Below are 22,874 nucleotides of genomic sequence, written 5' to 3'. Positions count from 1 at the left end.
TTTACTAATGCCTTTTGGTCATTGCATTGATTGTCTGTTAAGTGATAGCTACGAAGAGTTTAACTTTATATGCCGATTAAAACATTGTTCATGAAGAAATATTGTTTGAATGCTCATAAGATGTAATATGCAACTTTGAATGAATTCACTCGAAACACAACACGTCAACTACACAGCCTTAAAAAAATATATAGAATCTGCGACGCCTTGGACAATGGCCCCCTTTTTTAATCAGAGCAGAAGGGACATTGTCCGAAAAGTCGCCGATTATATATATTTTTTCTTTCAGGAAGTTGTCGATGGCAGTTGTGCCGTTTTTGTTGTGTTTGTGGCACTACTGCCATCGCAGCAGCAGCAGCAGCATCACCACCAAATAATGTCTCCAAATCACGTATAATCTTTCTGGTACATGTATTATGAAGAAGGCCCATTGCCCGAAACGTCGCCTGTTTAACGTTTCCTTTTAAGGGCACACTGTGAATGACGAACGTGTTGATGATTGTGTGTTTGTTGTTGCCACCAGCTATATTGCCGTGGCATAACCTGTCAACCCACACTGTTTATCCGAATTCTTGTACAGGGAAATTGAGTATTAAAAAAGTGTCTATTTCGTTGTGTTTCTGCCCTGTGATGGGACTTTGTCGGATGAACTTTGAGATTTATCAGGGGCACGGGGTGGCCAATAAGGCAATGTTCGTCCCAGGAGATGACCAAGAAACGACTCCACGGCGACTCGCAGCGACATCGAAAACCCCTTTAGCAGACCACAAAGTATGAGAGGGATGCAATGCCCGATCCACACAATGCGAATTGTGACATCGTCTGGCTTAGACCATCTGAACGTAGCCATTGCAGTTGTTGCTCTGCGCATATTACGCACAAACGCAATCAGACGTACGAAGCAAATAAGGACAAGATTGACTGATTGTTTAAAGACTGACTAATTGATTGTTAAACTGATTGATTGTTATACTGATTGATTGAAACCCTTAAAGAGGGGATAAGTCCCCCCCCCCTCGGGGTTACCCAACCCAAGATTCATATTCTTAGGTTTTTTTCGGTAAAGTCACGTAGGTAAAAAATATAAATGAATAAAAGTAAAATAAAATAAAAATCGGTTATTTATATTTTACTTTTATTAATTTTTTATTTTTTACCTACGTGATTTTTATTTGATTTTCATTTTACTTTTATTAATTTTTATTTTTTACCTACGTGACTTTACCGAAAAAAGCTAAGAATATGAATCCTTGCAGTCACTAAAGCTTCAAATCGAGAACCAACCCAAGATGGTCGCCGGAAAGGCGTCAGATTTTTAAAAAGGCGGGGCCTCGAGAGGGGGCGTGGCCTCAAGGGAGGGCGTGGCCTCGAGAGGGTGTGGCTTCGAGGGAAGGCGTGGCCTTAGGAGGGGGCGGGCCCTTAAGAGGGGCGTGTCTTCGAGGGGGCGTGGTCTTGAGGGGGCGGGGCTTCGAGGGGGAGTGGTGGCTTCCATTTACGGCGGTAAAACGAAGGCGAGAAGGTGTCCGAACTCTTGAGGCGGGATAACGAATTTCAAACGTAATATATTTTCTCGTAAATTTCGACGGATTTTAACTTGGTTTGCGTGGTTACACGGCAGGCATCACGTGACGATGTTTTTTTCTGTTTCCTCTGCTCGCGGTTTTCGTATTTTGCGCGGTGGCGCGCTTTTGCTGTTGCCACCAGCGATGTGACCGTGGCGTACCTGATAACCCACACTGTTTACCCGCATTATTGTACAGGGAAATTGAGTAGACATGTGTTCGTGCTTCTCCCTTGTTACGGGACTTTGTAGGATAAACGTTGAGATGTATAAGGGGCACGGGGTTGACCAATGAGGTCTGAATTGGTCTGTGATGAGATACTGACACGGGGTTGACGGCTATGACGAGTGGGTACAGCTTACGGCTGGGTTCGTCCCGGGGCTGATCGAGAAGCGACTCGCAGCGCCATCGAAAACCCCCTTTAGCAGACCACAAAGTACGAGGGACGTGCAATGTTCGATCCACACAATGCGAATTGTGACATCGTCACGGCGAGACACCGTTGTAGTTGTTTACTCTGCGCATATCAGATGCACGAAACAAATGAGAAGATTGGCTGATCTCAGACTAATTGATCGATTTTTAAACTGATAGATTTTTGAACTGATAGATTATTTTTACCTGATCGATTGCTTTTTTTAACTGATTAATTGTTTTACTTGATTGTTTGAACCCGTTAGGGGGGATTGGGGGGGGGACTATTTTCCCCTCAGGGCTCGCCTATCCAATGTGGCCGCCAGAATGGCGTCGGTTTGAAAAAAATGCGGGAACTGCGCGAGAAGGGGGGGGCGGGGGCTGCCCTACCCAATATGCGTCGGTTAAAAAAAGCGGGAACGGTGAGAGGGGAAAGGTGCTCCCCTTACCCAATATGGCCGCCGGAATGGCCTCAGGTTAAAAAAAACGGGGGGGGGGGCTATTTCCCCCTCGGGGCTACCCTACCTAATATGGCCGCCAAAATGGCGTCGGGTTAAAAAAAAATTGCGGGAACTGCGCGAGAAAGGGGCGGGGGGCGCTGCCATTGACGGAGGGGAAAACGAATGCGGAGGTAGTGAACTCTGGGGGAAGGGGGGGGAAACATTTCAAATCGTAATATTTTTTTTGTTTGTATTGCGGCTACCGACATACTTCGTTTGCGCTGTTACACGACAGGCACGCGAGACGATATTTTAAATTTCCTTCTGACCACGGTTTTTGCATCTTGCGCGGCGTTTACGGCGGCGTCGTCGCTTGCCGCGCTTTTGTTTTTGTCGCCTCGGACGCCATTTTATCGAGAGCGGCTGTGTGGAAGCCGTCAACTTATTGGCAGCGGCTGTTCTTTGTTGTTCGGTGAACGCGTGCGCGTAAGATGTGTCGACTTTTTTTTTGCTCAACGCCTCGGGGATAACTTACTCTCGCCACTGTTGCGATTCGTTTCTTTTCCCGATGTGCCGTGTTTGTTCAGTTGCGTCCTCTCGTGTCGCTTGTAACCGATTGGTTATCTGCGAGGGAACGTTAAGGGGGGGGGGTGGTGGGCTTGCTGCAGCTTTAAACTGTTTCATTGTATTTATTTTACATATTACAAATGCTGACATTATAATCGATAAATAACGACGCCTAACGTATTTCGGGCCAATTTTGTAATTAAATGCTCGAGCAATTTACAACTTTTATTGCGCTACAGTTGAGGCCTGCTGCTATGAAAAAAACCATTGCAATTATTATTTGCATGGCGTAATAAGTTACTGATTACGTTCAATGTTTTTAAATGTATATATTTTTCATTAAAATACAGAATGCTTCACGTTTTTGGTTAATGAAATGTATTGGATATTACAAAAAAAATCACATTACATTTACCTTAGTTTAATTCAAGTGTATACATTATAAAATTATATATTAGTAAAGGGGCTTTTTTTAAAACTACATTGCATATTGAAACATTACATTAGCTATCGTACGGTATATTTGCTTGTAACAGTGCCATGACATTACTGGCCACTAGGGTGGTAACGATGTATCGATTATATCGAGTTTTTAGTTCACCATGTATGAAGAAAATAGACAATGTCACCATATTTGCATTACTGTATATTGAAATATATTTTAATATACAACCCATCGGGCCCCACGGCCTTATGTGATTGCTTAAATTCAGCACTTGTTAAGTCTAAAGCAAATCTGGACCGGTTTCAATATTCAGTGTCTCACCAGTACAGGCTTGATTTAATTGATGCGGGTGAACTGGCAAATGTTTATAAGCCAGGACTTTGTTGAAGATATGGGTCCTGGTGTCGATATAACAAGCATGAGTGTCAAAAATATTATGGATGAGATTCAGAAATATAAAGTCAAATTAAAACTTTTGTGACTGCAGGAATTCAAAGTCTTGGTTCTTTCGGTAAAGTCACGTAGATAGAAAAAAAATTATAAATACAAATACATTGAAAATAAAAGCAAAACCACGACTTTTCGATCGCAACACAATTGGTCTTCAAGAGGCGGAGAGAAAAGAGGTTATTTTATTTTTTAAAGAGATTAGCAAACGCGTAGTTTCTTGGTAATATAGCGTTTTTGCATGGGGAAACGTTGAGAATTGTAAGTACTAGTTCAAGAATCTCCCAATAGATTTCAAAATGTGGCTTCTCGGCAGTGACACTGCCACGACCATCTTTTGATAGTTACAGGACGGATTCCTCAATTCTAAATACAGTTTATGATTCTAATCAACGAATTAGTCTAATTATATCAATAAAGTAGTCGCATTAATTCTGAAAGCAAATTTGTTGGTGAGTATGTAAACATGTCTACAAATGCATCCGCGTGAATTTGTACTCATGCCAACACGGTTATGTGTTTTCCCACAAGCTTGTATATTGATGCCTGGCTTCTGTGTGTGTGTGCGCGCGTGTGTGTGAACTACGAACAGGAACCGTATCATGTCCCTTGTCCAGGTGGCGACTCGCTCTCCGAGCAAGTCAACCGTACCTTCACAGGAGCAGTCTCCATCTGCACGCAAAGGCGGGCGCATGCGTTCTAAGCTTCACGATGTAGATGTCTCTGCGAGGAAAGAAGAAGCAACAGGTGCCACATTTAATTTATCCAGCTTATAAGTGTGGTGGGGGAGGGCAGAGGGTATTGCATAAAAAAATCAACAGTACTTCTACGCATCCCTGCAATACACAGTAATCCGGAATTCGCCCAATTTCAGAAGATTAGCAGGATAAGCCTGGATAGTGTTTAGGTGGGGGACCACCATGCATATAACACCTCGTTATAGGCTTCTGCATAAGGCTACCATGAAGGCAGTGCGGAAAACATTGCAGAACACCATCCGCTATTATGTCTGTGCTCCCCTCCACCAACTCGCACTAACTGAGATGAAGTTCATTCAAGGTGATGATGACCTTCTTCCTCTGCCTCTATTTATGGGATTTTGTATGACTGTAAAGTCCAATACTCGACCCACAGTGTCTGCTGCGGACAGAGCAGGTGAAGTCGCTGATTGCACACAGTGTTGGTGTACGGTGTTTTTTTCTGCAATATTTTGCTGTCTTTTCTTGGATTTTCTGTTTGCACTTAGTCACATACAGTATTCACTTTAAGATGTTTTTTGTTCATGTTTTTGTTTGTTGGGGTTGCACCCGATTCAAGAGCCGAATGGCTCACAGGGCTATACCTAATAAATGAACTTAAAATAATAAATGAACTTGAAGGGATTATTCTGGCTTCATGACTCTTAAGAAGCTTCCTTTTCCTTAGCTCACTTCGGTCCTCTGAGCTTCGACACTTCTTGCTGGAAGAGCTGGCACCAGATGCAGCGTTCTGCGTCAGTCCTTCAGCTGGGTAGGGTTCAGGCAGCCTTCAGTTGGTCCTTGTTAGTGCCTTTTTTGGCCCCCTTTAGAGTGGTGGTCTAAGTCCAGCTGGCAATACAGGACCTTACGTGGAAGACGTTCCTTTTGCATCCTGATGACGTGACCGAGAGAGTGAAAAGTGGATCGTTATTTGTCTGGAACCTCCCCTCCAGACCTGTTTGCCAAAGGAGACTCTACTAGGAGTACAAGACTTGAGGCAGCATAGCTCTGAGGGTTATTTGAACACAAACCCCACCACCACGATATGGTTACAATCCTGGGGTGGGGAGGTACAAGTATTGTCAAATAACCGCCAAGACCAACACAGCACAGAGAGTGAATTGACAAAAGGGCTATATATGTACAAGTGTGTATCCTTTATAGTGCAGTCATCTTGATTTCAGAATGTTGAGACTTCAGTCAACGATTTTAGACGATCACCATAGCTACCACCGATGTCTCAAATGCATCTTCCTTGCACAGCCTGAAAACTAGGGTCAAATGAAGGTAATTTCAAATTAATAAAAAAAAATTGCACTATCGTTTTTGAAAATGCTACATGCCCTGTTACACTTGAAAATGTGCCTTAAGCTTAAGATTTGATCCCATTATTTTAGCAGTGCTGGTACATTGTGCTGACATCTAGAGCAGCCATTTAAATCAAATCATTGGCTAGATTATTGCACAGCTAAGGTGTACATTTTCTTTACTATTTGCTATGTTTCAGTTGGTAGTGAAATAAGGGAATTGTCAAATTAACACTACAATTGAAGATGACAAATGGTACCAGCACAATGGCAATACATTACCTTACATTCTCTTTTATCCATGCAATTACTACTGACCAGATGTTACATAAAGTAAGCACTGTGATGAGGCTATAATGTATTTTTATCTCTCCAGAAAATATGGAGACACCAGCTATTGTAACCAAGAAGAAAGGGCGACCAAGGAAGGATCAGTCTCTGCCCCAGCAGCCTAAGGTGAGGCCCAGGGTCTTTGAGCCTCCAGCCCCAAAGGACACATTTTCTTCATGAAGAAGGAGCAGCAGCTGTTTTGGCCAGCAGCTTCCAGTGTGTTGCAATGGGCTGTCATTTGGTTTAACAAAGTAAGTTTCATCTTTGGGTTGATGAAAAGGTAATAGAATTCCACCGGTCACTACCACCTATCGACAAAAACAGTGTTGCATGCTCGGGCGTGCATGTATGTGTGGGAATACAGGTATCCAGGGTGGTGGACGCAATGGCGCACGTGTGCACCCAGTGCAGCGCCACCTTCGCCGACAAGGATCAACTGAAGGAGCACTTGGAGAGCCACGCAGACGGGAGGTTGGTCTTGTCCCCCACAGACGTCTATACCTCTCATAGTACTAGAGGCCTACATTCTGTCTGGGTTACACTGGTGTTAACCTTATATATTGAGTTTTTTTTTACTTTTTATATGATATCCTGATATTTGATAGTGTCCTGTAACTATAGTTTTGTTTACATGAACATCTTAACAAAAGCAGAATACTGGGTCTTGACTTAAAGCTTTCGTGACTGCAGGAATACATTCTATGGGTCTTTCCGTAAAGCCACGTAGATAGAAAAAATAATAAAAATATCACGACGTTTCGATCGCAACACAAGAAATCGTCTTCAGGTGAGAGAAGACGATTGCTTGTGTTGCGATCGAAACGTCAAGATATTTTTATTATTTTTTCTATCTACGTGGCTTTACCGAAAGACCCATAGAATACAAAATACTGGGGTTTCCCCCCCCCCATCCCCTACTCTCAGAATGAGGTCTTTAAAATATTGGTTCTCAAAACAAGAATTATATCAACATTCTAGTGCTGTGATAAAGTGTATATCGGGCTTCACCCCCTCATAAATTGCTTAGTACATTCATGGAGATGTTGATAATGCTTAACAATCACCTAGTTTCATTTTGGTCATTGCAATTGGCTTTTAATTCTAGTTAGACCTGTTACCTGCAAACATCCATCGTACTTTAAGAAAGGTCAAACATACATACATTACACAAAGCGCTATCTCACTGTATATGTTCTGTTATCAGGGTTAGGGCAGTGATTATCCCTTCTAAGATAATAGGTTTTTCCCCTTTTTTCTGGCAACAAAACAGGTGTTAAGATGTTAAAACACCAATCTGAAACCTTTTACAAGGAATCATGTCTGCATTAACCACAATACTTGTGGTCAGAATGCAAACAAAAACCATACTCTGAGAATATATGCATTGTCCTTGAAACTGATTGGTCCACACCAGACAGCTCTCTTTTGAGCCTCGGCTCAAACGGTGTTAGACCAGAGGACGCCAAAAGGCGTACAGCACAAAAACAATGTACTGTCAGAGTAATGAAAAGGATGCCTTTTGGTGTCCTCTGGTCTAACACCGTTTGAGACGAGGCTCAAAAGAAAGCTGTCTCTGGTGTGGACCAATCAGTTTCAAGGACAATGCATATATTATCAGTTTTTGTTTGCATTCTGACCACAAGCACTGGTTAATGCTGACATGATTCCTTGTAAAAGGTTTCAGTTTGGTGTTTTAACATCTTAACACTTATTCTTAGGTTTTTTCGGTAAAGTCACATAGGTAAAAAATTTGCATTAAAATTAATAAAATAAAATAAAAATCACGACGTTTCGGAGGCAACACAAGCTTCCGTCTTCAGGTGGAACCGTCACAACCACGACAGCTGTATCATGTAAATGAGAGTTTACAAGAGCTACCACTCCGTATAGATAATGGTTGAAGAGGGAAAGGGCCAAGTACGGCACACTTTTTATTAATATGATGAGGTGAGGCTTAAGACTAAGAATAGACTGCATAACAAAAGACTGAGCCTTTGTTATGGAGAGGTGCAGTTTGTGACTATGACTAGCCTACATAACAAAAGTGTGAAAAAAAGAAAAAACTAAACCTGGTAAAACAAAACTGGCTGTTTATCAATAACCTGTAATAGTTGTCTGTCAAATAAGATGGTCCAAATAAGTGTAGTTAAATCTTTTTTGCATGGTTAATCACATCTTTCCAATGATTATTCAGTTTGTAACCATCATCACGTTGCCGATCATTGCTACAACTCTGTCGGCTCTCATGAAATTGTCTTTTCCGAGACCAAGGTGCTCTGCAAACCTCCTGGCTACCATCAAAGGTTTGTACACGAAGCCATACAAATATACAAACACAGACATAATTTCAACCGTGATGATGGTTACAAACTGAGTAATCATTGGAAATATGTGATTAACCATGCAAAAAAGATTTAACTACACTTATTTGGACCATCTTATTTGACAGACAACTATTACAGGTTATTGATAGACAGCCAGTTTTGTTTTACCAGGTTTAGTTTTTTCTTTTTTTCACACTTTTGTTATGTAGGCTAGTCGTAGTCACAAACCGCACCTATCCATAACAAAGGCTCAGTCTTTTGTTATGCAGTCTATTCTTAGTCTTAAGCCTCACCTTACTATATTAATAAAAAGTGTGCTGTACTTGGCCCTTCCCCTCTTCAACCATTATATATACGGAGTGGTAGCTCTTGTAATCTCTCATTTACTTGATACAGCTATCGTGGCTGTGACGGTTCCACCTGAAGATGGAAGCTTATGTTGCCTCCGAAACGTCGTGATTTTTATTTTACTTTTATTAATTTAAATTTTTTACCTACGTGACTTTACCGAAAAAACCTAAGAATATGAATCCTTGCAGTCACGAAAGCTTCAAATCTAGAATCTTAACACCTGTTTTGTTGCCAGAACAAAGGGGAAAACCCCTATTATCATATTTTGGTACTGGCAAAGCAGGTCCCATGATATTCTTTCTAAGTTGACGTGTTTCAATTTGTGCTAGTAAATAACTACTAATGGAATATCCTGCATTTTATTAGCATGTCTTTACCTATAACTTGATAAGATTTTCTAAAAACAAGAAGGTATTGTTATTCTGTGTGTACCTTGAGAAGATTATGGCCGATGCAATTGCTCTTCTCTACCCTTTTGTAGTGAGCAGGCCCCCACCCTGGCATTGCTGAAGAAAGACGCCAACAGAAATGGTGGGAGTCCGACGAAGGGCCGCAGGGGCCGGTCTAAGGGTCGCACAGGCGCCATCCGCAAGCCAGCCTACTTTCTCTCCCTCAAGGAAACCATGGCACACGACACATTGGGTACTGTCGCCGACGGTTAGGCTGCACTTTCAATTGGGCCAGCATTAGAAATTACGTAATTAATAAAGCCGCATAGCAATGTTGCCCCCTACTATGAAAATACAGCAGACCACAATCATCTATAACACATTGCACCTTCATGATAGCCTTGTGCTTTAAGAATAGTGTGAATACCAAATATGCTTATGATTTGACCTGATCTGAGATTTCATTAATAAGGGGTAAGCCGGAACACTGAGCCCACACCGCTGAGATCCCAGATTGATCTTGCTTAAATGATCATGTATATGTGTACACATCCAACCCTTTTGGTTAAGGGTTTCCTCATGTCGTGCAGGTTATTCACCGTGCTGGTAAATACAGGTTGGTGAGAGTGAGGATCATCAATGTGGGAACATAAAAGTACGGTGCTATAGTGGGGGTTTTTCAGTCTTGTGCTGCCCACCACATATCGGCACAACCTATAACAACCCGAAACTGGATGTGTGGTGGTCATCTATTAAAGCACTACTCGGGCTCAATACTGCTTAGCTTCCAAGATCTGATGAGTCTGGATGCATTCCGGGTGATTTCACTCCTAATAATAGCTCCGAATATGAAATCGCATGTTTTTGTGGTGTGGTTCAATATACAATTAGTCTTACATTTTGAGCCTAGATGTGAATATCTGAGTTATTTAATGTTGGTTTTCAATTGTCATTGTAGGTGATTCCAAAAATCTAGACTCGGCAAAATCCTCTGGAAGTGATACAGAGGACAGCAATCTCCCTCTGCCCAGTGAGACTATAATACATTATCACCGTCGTCTTATCACCATACTGCATCAACGTTGCTTCCACGTATTGTCGTTTTGTACCGATACCATGTCACTTTGTATACACGTTATTATGTTGTTTGACTTGGTAAAAATGTATGGATCATTAAAGTAAGTGGGCTTGGGCAGGACAAGTCGCTAGACAATGACCGATAGCCAAGACTTAAAAATGGAGTGGCAGCTGAAACGGAAAATGCCTTAAGAGTAAGACCACCGAAGAGATGGGAGCAATGAAATCAGCCTCTATGCTACATTTTTGCATCACGAGACCATGAGGAATGGCCAATGGCTTGGGGGGACGACGGCCTTCATGGCAATGTTGATGAAGAGTCACATCCCAAAATATTGTTACATGCAATGCAGTCTCATTGGTTATGCTGTCTCGTTGACTATTGTCTCATTCCCCATGTCATTATTTGCCGTTATTCATCGCCTTGTCTCGCATCCTTTCTCAATGCCCTCGCATCCCAGCGGCAGAAGACAGGAAGCGGCAGTCCTCGCATAGCTCAAGCGACGGTAAAGACAACGACGACTCGTACCGTACCCGTGGCAAGAGGAGGAAGGTGAAGGAGGCCACCCAGCAGCGCAAGAACCTCAAGACCCCTGAAACATACACACCTGGTGAGACTACATACATCTTCCCTGAACAACATTGGCTCTTGCTGTCTTTACTGCATGGTTGGGGAACCTTTTCCTTGCTGGGGACTGGTAGAATATTTACTTACCTTTGGCCAGCCACATTATTTGACACTACTTTTGATCACGCTGGGACTGTATGCATTGACTATGTGCTCAGGACTACTTGAAAGGCAACAAGGAGACTGACCATGGGAAATTAGCAACAGTGTTTCCAGGGAGAATATATTCCCTTGTTTTTCCTCATTAATGCAGTTAATATGCTGATAGTAAAGGATAATTATAGTTTTTTGGCGTAGGCCGCATGTTGCCATGGGGCGTGCAAAATGAGGTTGCAGGCCATAGGTTCCCCACTTCCTACTGTGTGTGACTTGTCCCCAAAGGTAGTAATGTCACGATTCACAAATGCGCTCACAAATACATGCATGAAATTGTCTGTGTAAGAGTTTAAGATGGCTTAAAATTGTACAGAAAAGACAATGCAAATAAGACAAAATAAGAATTGATTCTCGAATTGCACCGTGACCTAGAAATGTCACATGTCGTCCACCTGACGGATTCTAGAGTGTATAGTGCTATTGACCCAGCCCCATCACCTCTTGTGGTGAGGAGTGCCTGCCTCAATAGGCGCTTGCAAATATATCTTTACCCAACAGTCTGATTTGGTAAAGTGCGAATCTCATGCCTATACATGGGTGTGTGTGCACATGCAGGGAGCCAAGAGGAGCTGTGGAGTGTAGAGATTGCTGAGACTGGTCAGGTGTCGTGCCCCATCTGCCACGCTGCCATACGCAAGACAGTGGAGGGAATCAAGAAACATCGGCAGGAGTGCACAGAGGTGATGGATACCAGCATGAGTGGCACTACCTGCAGCCGTATGTTGTTCTTAATCATATAGCATCCAACATTAAGTCACAACCATTCCGTTTAAACCTAGTATAATTAAACCTTACAAATGGCATGTATTTATTCTCAATGCTGTCTTTAACCATGGCCTCTACGTTAACTCATTAGACTTAACCAAATTTCTCCTGCATTTTATGGCCATTTAGCTTTTGCAGGAAATCTTAACTGTAGTGTTTTCCCAAGCTATATTTCTCATGCTCACTGTTACCTAGATAGCCTTTGTGTACAATAACCCTTTCCCTGACCTTGGCTCTTTATCATTCACATTAACTATGGTACTCGTGATAGTCCTAATACAAGTCGCATATTAAGTGGCAAACCCTTTGAAAAACCTCTTTACTCTGGACGAAATGACGTGGTCATGCATGTTAGTGCACGAGTAACAAGGAAATGCTGTGCCACCATCAGGAGGGGCTCAAGTGCGAGCACTGCTCCAAGGAATTCAAGTCCTTGGCAGCAATCAAGTACCACCTGTTGGCTGAGCACAACCAGTGGGTGCGTACGAGGGTTCCTTTTTCCCTGCACTTCTACCACTACCCTCACCTCCCCTATTTCCCGCGTGTTAAGTGAAGTGTTGGGATCATTTGAATTGGCATTTGCCACACCACTGTTTCACTTACATAGTCTTTTTATGACAGTTTATGGCATTTCATCTTGTTGCTGTCACCACTTCTGTCTGCTTTTATGAACTGCTTTGTATTTTGTTTTACTTTTTAATCACTTAGCTCAGACTTGACCAAGGACCTACTAGCCTTGTCCCGTGACATACCTCAGCATTCTTAGATGTCCATCGCCTAGGTTCTTAACCCAGGTTCTCATTGGCATTGGCTGTGTGCTCTCAGCTAGTGCTGAAATCAACAGAGCTTAAAAAAGTGTACGCTTGGCATCGAGCCTCCAACATTTTGGAATCTCACCGTAATTCATACCCAGTATAATGCATTTATGACGATGATGCCATCTCATCTAACTGTGATCTTTGAATCGGCTCCATTAGAAAATGCTGTGCAAATTGTACGTTTATTTTTGTATTCAATTGAAGCAAAAATGGGTAGATGTGTTATTTCAGGAGTTAATAGTTGCAGCTTTACTTTTTCAACTATATGGACCGGGTTTACTCTGAAGGAGCTCTCTCAACATGTTGTCCCAGCTGAGGGTAAATCCTGGGGAGGTGCCGGACGAGCAGACTGACAGGGAACGACTGAGGCAGGTGATCAAGCGCATAGGCAAGATCAAGTGTCCAAAGCAGGTGAGAATTTTTGCAGTATGCAGTTCATGTAAAATGGTTTGCACGACATACTAAACTTTTTATTTTACCAGGTAAGGCCCACTGAGCTATATAGCTCTTTTTCAGAAGCAAAATGGCCACATGATAGCTCCACAAAGTGGCTTTTCATCACGCCAACTTTATAGTAGCCAAACACTAAACGCATTTTTCTAAATGTGCAGTAAAAAAACAGAGGACCCAGAGAAAAATCCACGCGACTACGGGGAGAAACATGCAAGCTCCAGATATACAGGCATCGTCAGGGTCGGGATCGAACCCACAACCTCCTGTATTCCAAGCGAGGTAGTTAACATCTCGCCACCACCTGTTAAAGCAGGACTAGGAAATCTATGACCCACAGGCTGTATTCATTTTGGCTGCCCTGTGACCACATGTGTACCACTTCAAAACATCCAAATAACGTTATTTGTTACTGCAAGCATCTTCGGCGCACTAGTTGGGTATTAGAGAGGAATATTTTCTATCTGGAATTACTGTGTTTCTAGTTTTAGCCCACTCTGTCACGTGTAAATGTTATCTATCATAATTGTTCTACCTATTATTGGATAACACTAAGTTGTGCATTATTATTGTGTGGTTGCCCGCCAAAGGTATTTAAAAATCCTTATCAGCCCTTGGTAAACAAACGGTTCTGTACCCCTGTGTTCAATTGTGCATACTCAGAGAGTTACCTGCTCTTCTTCACATTCGCGTGTGTGCGCTGCGCAGGGCTGTACGGCATCATTTTTGAGCCTCACGGGGTATCAGTACCATGCGAAGCGCTGCGGCAAGAACACGGCGGAGCTGGCAGCTATGAATTACAAGTGCGTGCACTGCAGCCGAGAGCACCACTCCAAAGTGGGACACGACTACCACATCAAAGCCAAGCACAGCCCGGTCAGCACCACCTACACTTACAGCCTGCAATGTAGAGACACTGGAAATAACTTGAATGAGTTGGCCAAAGTAAACGACGATCAACCAGGTCTCCCTTGTAAAACATAATGATGTTCCCACAACCACTAAAAAAAAAAATTGGGCTCGGGTTTCGCTTCCCACACACGGCAGGCTTTCCATGCCAAGCAATCTCTAGCTAGGCTTGTGGCCCACTTCTATAGGGCTGAGTAGCTCACATTTTAAATGGAGCTACACACTTTCTTGTGGACCACCTTCAGAAACGGATGTGACATCACTGAGTTAAGCATGCATAAAACATTTTTTTAACGATATGTAAATGCTTTCCTATGGTCATGAATGAGAGGGCAGGGTTTGAACCTATAAAGCCTCAGAGCTGTGAAACACAAGCAATGTATTATGCTAGAAAGTACCAACATTTGCCTGGCACACCTCAGAAATGCAGCAATAAGAATATAACAATATTGATGGGCTCCAACCTGGATGTTCAGTAAATGTTACTTCACTGCTTCTCATAGGCTGCCAACAAAGGAGGTATGGGGGGCGAAAACGACATGCGGGGCAGTGATGATGGCAATGAGGACAATGGTGATGGGATGCGGGCGGAGGGCAATCGTTTGCCCCGCAAGTCAGCAATGCGGGCGGTGCGCCAGATGCATGAGCTGGTGGTGAGCGAGATGGCACGCGATTGGCCCCTGCGCAAGATCAAGGACGACATGGTCCCACACAGCAACCAGGCATGCACACCCACTTGCTTACTGCATCTCCTGTTGCCCTGTTCACTTTTGGATTCCCCGTTCACTCCCTTCCACTCGCTAACGTAGTCATTCGCTCGCGCATCTCTGCCCATTCTTTTTATTTCACTCGGCTTTCAGGCTGGTTGTAATAGGTTGTGTATGTGCCTATGTGTGCATGTGCTTCGTGTGCAGCTAAGGTACACGAAGCCCGACCTGCCAAACTTCATACCGAAAATTCTGGAAAAGTGGCGTCGGGATGTGAAGAAGAAGGGCGAGGTCATATGTCCCAACCAGGTGAATAAAGCATCTTGGAAATGACCTTGCATGACACAAGTGTCTCTCATTAAGTGATAACTTGTGTCAGGGAAACTGAGTAAAGCATGGATCCATATCTAAACCTAGAGCTGGCTCATTACTTTGACACAGGCATAAGTATGAGCTGCTTGACAATGCATTTGTTTTGTTTTGGTCAGGGTTGCTCATCAACATACACAAGTGTGTCTGGGCTGAGAGGACATTTGAGCAGCTGTGAGAAGGTTAGTTGGTATCAATATTGAACTGTGCCTCATTTTTTTGCACCAATTTGAATTATAATTGTCACACTCTTACATATGGAATTCATACACTTAGCACCTCTTACTGTGAATGTGTGCACAGCAGGCAAATGCACACATACACAACAGAAGAGAGATGGTGCAAACAGTGATAGTGCACCTTAAACTTTTCCTCTGTCTTCTTCAGGGAGAGCACATCACTGACCAATACCAGTGCCTCATCTGTCAGAAGGAGCTGGGCTCGGAGAGTGGGGTCAAGTACCACATCACCAACACGCACAACGTCGTACGTTGCCCTGCACACCCACATGGCCTGCCCATTCCACCGGTCTCTCACGCCTGTAGAGCAGGGTTCTCCCAACCACAGCCCACAGGCCAAATTCACCCTGCCAGCTCGTTTCATTTGGCCCGTGGTGTCACTCAAACTTTCTACTTAAAGCAGCTCTCTGTTTGCCATTGTGTTACCAATCTTGTCCATCGTCTTATCATTACTTCTATCAATGTCTTGCCTAAGCCCACTTTTGTTAACAATCAACAGTGTCTCTGATCTTTTAATTTGTTTGCCAAAGGCATGCGTTTCCTTTTCTGTCTCCGTATAATTCTCAGCATGGATCTCCATGCTTCTTTGTATGCTGTATATCTTTTGTTCATTGATCTTTGTTAGTCTATGTTTCTGATCCATATGTCGTGGCAGATAATGTGCACCGATTGAAAACGTTATTCATGAGCCACATTGTTGCTATTCATGATCAAATTGAATTTCTCAAAACCACTCAATCTTGGTCTCACTCCATTCTTCATGATGGTTTTACATTGTTAGCTAAAGGAAAATGCAGTTAATGATTATATAACTAGAATGCTATAATGACGTGGCTGTTTGTAACTTTTAGCATTAAATAAGCTACAAACCTGTGTCAGACAGCCCTGGACACACAGCCTTGGTAAGTATCTACAAGAGAGCCTTTATTTGTGTTGTTTACCTTTAAGTAGATTCTGGGGTCCATATTGTGGGCATTCTTATTGCCCAGTAGTAACAGAAATGAGGGATCTTCTCACTCGTCCAACTGCCATGCCCCCACATCCTACTGTGTCTACACAGAACTGGTTCCTGGAGTCGAGCAGCAGCTCTGGGGGAAACTTGGGCACCAAGAGTAAGAAGAAGGGGGGGCCTGAGCAGCAGCACAAAGTCATGCCAGATGCTAGTGCCACTGCCACACGAACCGGGTTACCCAAGCAAGGCCGGGGACGCCCCAAGGGTGGCTCCCTGTCCAAGCGAGGACGTGGGCGTCCACGACGCTCTGTCGATCCGGCTGGTAACAGTGCCACCACCACCACCACAAGCCTGGTAAAGCGAGGTCGAGGGAGACCCAAGCGCATTCCCAACAATGCGGAATCTGCAGCAGAAGAACACATTGATGGTGGCACCAAAGGGGAGGCGGTGAAAAGCAAGAAGGGGGGTCGCGGCAGGCCCAGAAGCACAACGGCCGCCACCAGCAACAAAACTGGAGGAACTGCAGGGAAGTTTGGAATGGAAGGAGGACCAAGAGAAGATGGAGTTGTCGAGGAGGAGGCGACTCTGGGAGAGGGTGTGGCCATGATGGATGAAGCTGCTATGGTGATGCTCGGAGGGTCTGGGGACGAAATAGTGGTCAGCACAGGTTTTGAGAGAGGAATTGGCGACAGAAAGGTGCGGGATAAGAATGAAAACATAGGGACGGCAATTGTGCAGCTGACACGGGTAGATGACGAAGAGATGGAGGAGGTGCATTTAGAAGTAGATGGCATCACGGGGATTGAGTGGCATAATCCATAAACGCTGAAAGGATGATAACATACCATGGGCCATATTTCAGTGATTTTTGTCACCAGTCTCATCCCACATGGTATTTCCACTCTGGATCAGATGTTGACAAATGCTCCAGCTTGTAATGGAGTAGCACAGCTACAATAAATGTGGCTGCAACCTAGAATCAGTCAATTCAAGTTGTAAATGCACAATATTTGTGACAAGTATTTTGAAACAAGAAAACTTAAGGCTGCAACATTTTAATACTATTTAAATGGTCAATTGTTGAGATTTATAATGAAGTTTTTTTGTGTTACATCGTGTAAGTATAAATGTGTTGTAACTCTCCACCACCCGACACAGCCAGGAAGGTTTGTCACATAAACAACATGCCAATTAGTTACTACTTCAGCCCACCGGTCTGTTGGAGAGTAAATCTACAACATTTACAATTTGAGTATGACATTTCGCTGGTAATTACAGCCAGCATAATTTGGCAATTTTTCAGAATAGGGAAGCAATCCACCTGCTTTCCAGTCTCAATCGGCCGATCATGCTGGAAGTAATTACCAGGAAAACTCGATGTAATTTGCATATACTTTGCATGGATTGATTTACATGGTCATTTGGCAAAATGCATTAAACGTCGTAAAATATTGTCAGTATAACTTGCTTATTTGAATAAATAAGTGATTGGAATATTTGTTGCAGCCTTAAACTGAAGTCGATGCTAAATAACTCTAGCATAACTTCTTTAAAGCATGAAATTGCCCTTTTAGCGACCTATCTCAAGCTCCCCTCGGTATGGTTGTGTAACCCACATGTCCATTCGTGATTCTTATAATCATTTAAAAGATATGCGTTATCCTGGGTATGTATATTTCTAATTGCTGCCTTGGCCATGTAGAAGCAAGTCTACAGATCTGATGTGCTTTGCAAAACACTGCACGATAAATTTAACATGAATAAATTATAACCATGATCTGAATACACTATTTGTAAATGACAATACAGGGTTCACTTCATAGGTGATTATGGTAAAATAACGCACTGCAGAAACTGAAATTGAACCATTGACTACATGCAAACTTGCAGTGGCACGCATGCTAACCACTAGGCCACTAAGTATATTGTGTGCAGTGCATTCAGCCATGTCGCATTTGGAATGCAACATTTGGCAATGATGGTTAACAGCATGAAAATTGTATCTTTTAGAATGTTTTATGAAAGCGTTTAAAAATACTTAGGAAGTGGTACAGTTAATGTTTTTTAAATCCTTTATATTAAGTTCGCTTACTTGCTTAGGACCGTGCAAATCTTTCGGTCGTTTTTTAACCCACTTCCCGTGATCCAATCGAGCTGACATTTTCCACACAGACTCGTTGTGCCAGACAATTATTGTTCGTGAAAAAAAATTCCCAAAATTTTACACTTTTTAGGCAAAAAATTTTATTTTACATATATTCAAATAGAACGCATTCATGGCTTTGGCTGAACGTCAGAGTGTAAGAGCCCAGAGCGTAACCCCTCCACAGGCCGTGGCGGAGTAGCGCAGTTGGTAGCGCCCTCGCTTCCCATGCCAAAGGTCGCGGGATCGATCCCCGCGTCCTCCACAGGCGAATATATTTTTAAATCCTTTATATTAAGTTCGCTTGCTTGCTTGCGTGCTTTCTTGCTTGCTTGCGTGCTTGCTTGCTTAGGACCGTGCAAATCTTTCGCTCGTTTTTTAACCCACTTCCCGTGATCCAATCGAGCTGATATTTTCCACACAGACTCGTTGTGCCAGACAATTAATGTTCGTGAAAAAAAATTCCCAAAATTTTACACTTTTTAGGCAAAAAAAATATATTTTATATATATTCAAATAGAACTCATTCATCGCTTTGGCTGAACGTCACAGTATAAGAGCCCAGAGCGTAACCCCTCCACAGGCCGTGGCGGAGTAGCGCAGTTGGTAGCGCCCTCGCTTCCCATGCCAAAGGTCGCGGGATCGATCCCCGCGTCCTCCACAGGCGAATATATTTTTAAATCCTTTATATTAAGTTCGCTGCCACGCATATAAAGGATTTATAGTGAAAAACTTTGTTTTTACGGGTTATACTTATTTAACAGCTTACCATGTAAATGAGAGAAAATAACATGACATTTTTTCTGTTTATTACCTTAAGTGCACAAGCTCCATTTGCTAGTGGTGGTTAAATTATAGATTTGCTTCAATATGGTTTGAATTTTTTTTATATTTACAGGACAAGTTTTAAAGCTACAATCATTTTGGGAGTTACTGGAGGCCAGAAGTAGCTTATAAAATGTTACTGTGTTGATGTATTATATAACAGGTTTGCTTTTTCTATAATTAATGTCTAATGTCTCGCATCTACAAACGATATAACTATCTTCATGTGGAACCTCTTTATGTTTGAGATATCAGACTTATCTCCACATTGTCATTAGCAGTGCCACATTATTCGGATAGTGCTTACATAAATCTCTACTGGATTACCATTATTCTTCAAGACCTCGCTGGTAAAAAATATTGATTTGAAGTATTGTATGCTGATTTCAAGTTGTTTTAATCTGTCTTTGCTTAATTAGTACTAATAGCTTGGCTTTTTTGAGAATCTAGAAATATTATTTTGGTCATGATCAATATTGTGGGCTGAGCAACTTCTCAAAAGCGCTTTGGCTTTGGAGAAATTTCTTAAAATGTTGATAATAGGTGTGAAGATGTTAAAACACCAAACTGAAACCTTTTACAAGGAACCATGTCTGCATTAACCACAATGCTTGTGGTCAGAATGCAAAAAAAAACATACTCTGATAATATATGCATTGTCCTTGAAACTGATTGGTCAATTGTCTTTGGGCTGTACGCCTTTTGGCGTCCTCTGATCTAACACCGTTTGAGACGAGGCTCAAAATAAAGCTGTCTCTGGTGTGGACCAATTAGTTTCAAGGACAATGCATATATTATCAGTGTTTTTTGTTTGCATTCTGACCACAGCACTGGTTAATGCAGACATGATTCCTTGTAAAAGGTTTCAGTTTGGTGTTTTAACATCTTAACACCTGTTTTGTTGCCAGAAAAAAGGGGAAAACCCTATTATATTTTGGTACTGGCAAAGGAGGTCCCTTGATTCTAAAATGTTGTTGCACTGTCTCTTTTCTTAATTTTATTCTTAAGCCCACTTAGCTTTATTTCTTAAGCGTTCATAACTTTAATATTGAGCGCTGCAATGATTACATTTTTCCCACGTCATCTGATTTGTGTGTTACCCAAATGTCACTTCACGAATATATGTTTTAAAAGGCGTCACAGTATTTTATAAAAAAAAAAAATCCTCATATTTTGGTCACTGCGACAGTGATCTAAGTATCTAGTTTGACACGTTAACCATGAGGCAGATATTTAATTGAAAATTTTAATATTTTTTTTGGCGGCTTCCTGAATTATTGCTGCTGTTACAAATACGTCTATCCGTTATTTTACCGATTTTGGTAGGACACGTTTCAAGATTTTTTTCGATAAGTCATTACAATAGTGATTCAGAATTATTGGGGGTAACTGGCTGATGGTTAAGTGTTATTACAGGTGGCTGCTCATTGAACATCCCTTAAATGATTATAGGAAAACCTCGCCGAACACGGTTTTATCCAACCCGTGTTTCGGCTATGCAGTTTACTTAATGAGGTCTGTGTTTCGGAGTTATATTTTGGCTATACGTGGTATGACTGTTAAGATTGTTGCTAAGATGTAGTATAGGCTTGCAAGAGGTGAAAGTGCTGCATCTGTTGGAAGATCCTCTGGTGTAAAGGAATTTAAATGAATGTGTGATAATATAACCGTACTCACGCAAAACGCAAATATTCACATAGCCACATGCATCTAGCCGTCCACTCGAAGATGTCAGTCATACAGACACCTAGATGGCGAATCATTAATATTCAAGTGACAGTACGAGGGGCGAGCGTTGGGCGTGAGTGCCGCGGTGTGGTAAGAGTAATGGAGACGAGGGTTTTGTGTTGCGGTAAAATCGAAAGAATGCACACGCAAGAAATGGAGAGCGACTTATAACAATAACAGGCAGAAATTTAGAATTTGTTAAACAAAGAGGGAGGGGGTGATAATTTTGGACCCAGGAACGCAACCCTGTTTCCCATAATATATTTTATTTGTCGAACCCGGTTTTGCCCCATCACTGCGTTTTCTATTAACGTAACCCTCGCGCCCGACGATTTTTTTCCTGTTCCTATTGATCAGGATGACCTGAAGAAGCATTCATTAGTCATTCATTACGAATACCTGCTGTTTAATGAGTTGGCAAGTAATGTGTTGTGAAATGTATCGTGGGTGCTCCCACTTTATTCAAAACGTTTTTGCCAGCGTGGAAGAAGAGTAGAGCAAAATACTCTTCGAGTGGCATTTTAGAGCTCCCTTTAGTGGAGGCCCTTCCACCATCGTTGGAGTGAGCAATTAATCACAGAGCTGCACCTTGACAGTTATATTGCTCCCTTAAGTGGTCTTAACGAATAATCGCTTCGTGTTATTTTACCAATAGGTCATATGAAGTAATTCATTTGTCCAGTGACTAGGGCCTGTTCACGGTGATGTCAACAACTCGCTTGTGTTGCCTGCTTAGAATTGTTTCGCTAGTTTTAACGTCGGGGAGACGAGTTGTCATGTTGGGGTGAATCAGAGCGCCGTAGATCCCATCAAAGGTATCAGATCGTCACTTTGGTTGTTGACCTCTTGTGAGTGAGTTATCTGCAACTCGCTGAAGTTAAACTTCGAGTTAATTCAATAAAACATGATACAGCAACGCTTGTCTCCGAGTGGCATATTTATATTCACAATAATCATGCTCATACCTGTCAACCCATACTGTTTACACGCAACGAAAATGAGTTTTGAGGTCCATACGGCGTACAGCTGTTTCAATACGGGCAAAAAAATGTTTCTCGTGATGGGACTGGAGGATGAACGTTCAGATTTATAAAGGCACGGGGTGACCAATATGGTCTGAATTTGTCTAATATAGTAAGCACTGTTAAGGGGTTGACATGTACGCATCCTGATTCAGTGTGTCCCAAGTTTAATTTGGTTGAACGCACCAAAATGCAAGCAGGTATTGACACACCACAAGTTCTTCAAATGTATATAAATCGGCGTTTTATACAAAACCTGTAGGGTACAAAGTTCATGTTATAAAACTGCGGACAAGATGGTATGAACAATTTGCACAATAGTAAGCTAGGGTTGTAGAGTTAATATCCATCGGGAACTTGGCAAGATTTATCAAACAACCAAAGGGTGTCTTTGTAGGTGGAGGTTGTGTCGGAATAGCTATTACAAAAATCGGAGTTGCAATTATGCCTCTGATCTGCAAAACAATTTGGCTCGGGAGGCATCAATGAAGCCTGGTTTTCTTTTCCGCGCCAAAGCCTCCTTTAGTGGTACTATACAAAGCCCACGTTTTGCGAGGGGGAAAACCCAAATAAATACCTCTACAGTAAGATGCCTGTCTCCCCATACGGTTTACCCGTATTCTTGCACAGGGAAATTGAGTTTTCAGGTTTATACGGCGTACAGCCATTTCAATAACGGGCATTTGTTTTGCCTATTTGTGTTTCTATTTGCATCTCCCTCGTGATGGGACTGCAGGATGAACGTTGATATTTATAAGGGTACGGGGTGATCA

General features: G+C 42.4%; 1 protein-coding gene across 4 annotated transcripts; it reads left to right on the top strand.

The window, feature by feature from the left end:
- Positions 1-1,473: 1,473 nt before the first annotated feature.
- Positions 1,474-21,995, top strand: LOC144940670 (uncharacterized). Of its 4 annotated transcripts, none has more exons than XM_078866959.1 (16): positions 1,474-1,557; positions 4,468-4,622; positions 6,296-6,375; positions 6,614-6,720; positions 9,406-9,566; positions 10,272-10,343; positions 10,852-11,001; positions 11,730-11,854; positions 12,331-12,417; positions 13,070-13,168; positions 13,916-14,083; positions 14,620-14,838; positions 15,031-15,132; positions 15,312-15,374; positions 15,580-15,678; positions 16,492-21,995. In XM_078866959.1, the coding sequence occupies exons 2-16, from the start codon at positions 4,478-4,480 to the stop codon at positions 17,203-17,205; spliced, it is 2,391 nt and encodes a 796-aa protein (XP_078723085.1). In that variant the 5' UTR covers positions 1,474-1,557; positions 4,468-4,477; the 3' UTR covers positions 17,206-21,995. The 4 variants fall into 4 exon arrangements, with proteins under 4 accessions (XP_078723085.1, XP_078723084.1, XP_078723087.1 ...); XM_078866958.1 differs by lacking the exon at positions 1,474-1,557 and adding an exon at positions 2,535-2,607; XM_078866960.1 differs by lacking the exon at positions 1,474-1,557 and adding an exon at positions 2,750-2,902.
- Positions 21,996-22,874: the final 879 nt, after the last annotated feature.

This window comes from Lampetra fluviatilis, chromosome 23, assembly GCF_964198595.1.
Source record: "Lampetra fluviatilis chromosome 23, kcLamFluv1.1, whole genome shotgun sequence".
NCBI lineage: Eukaryota > Metazoa > Chordata > Hyperoartia > Petromyzontiformes > Petromyzontidae > Lampetra > Lampetra fluviatilis.
The sequence above is the reverse complement of the archived record's forward strand: the minus strand, read 5'-3'. Positions and strand labels throughout refer to the sequence as shown.

What these genes read in the sequence shown, in the direction of transcription:
- LOC144940670 (XM_078866958.1), top strand. An exon ending in ATCGGCAGGAGTGCACAGAG is followed by an intron (nt 11,855 to 12,330) that starts GTGATGGATACC and finishes TGCCACCATCAG; the next exon opens with GAGGGGCTCAAGTGCGAGCA. An exon ending in AGGTCATATGTCCCAACCAG is followed by an intron (nt 15,133 to 15,311) that starts GTGAATAAAGCA and finishes TGTTTTGGTCAG; the next exon opens with GGTTGCTCATCAACATACAC.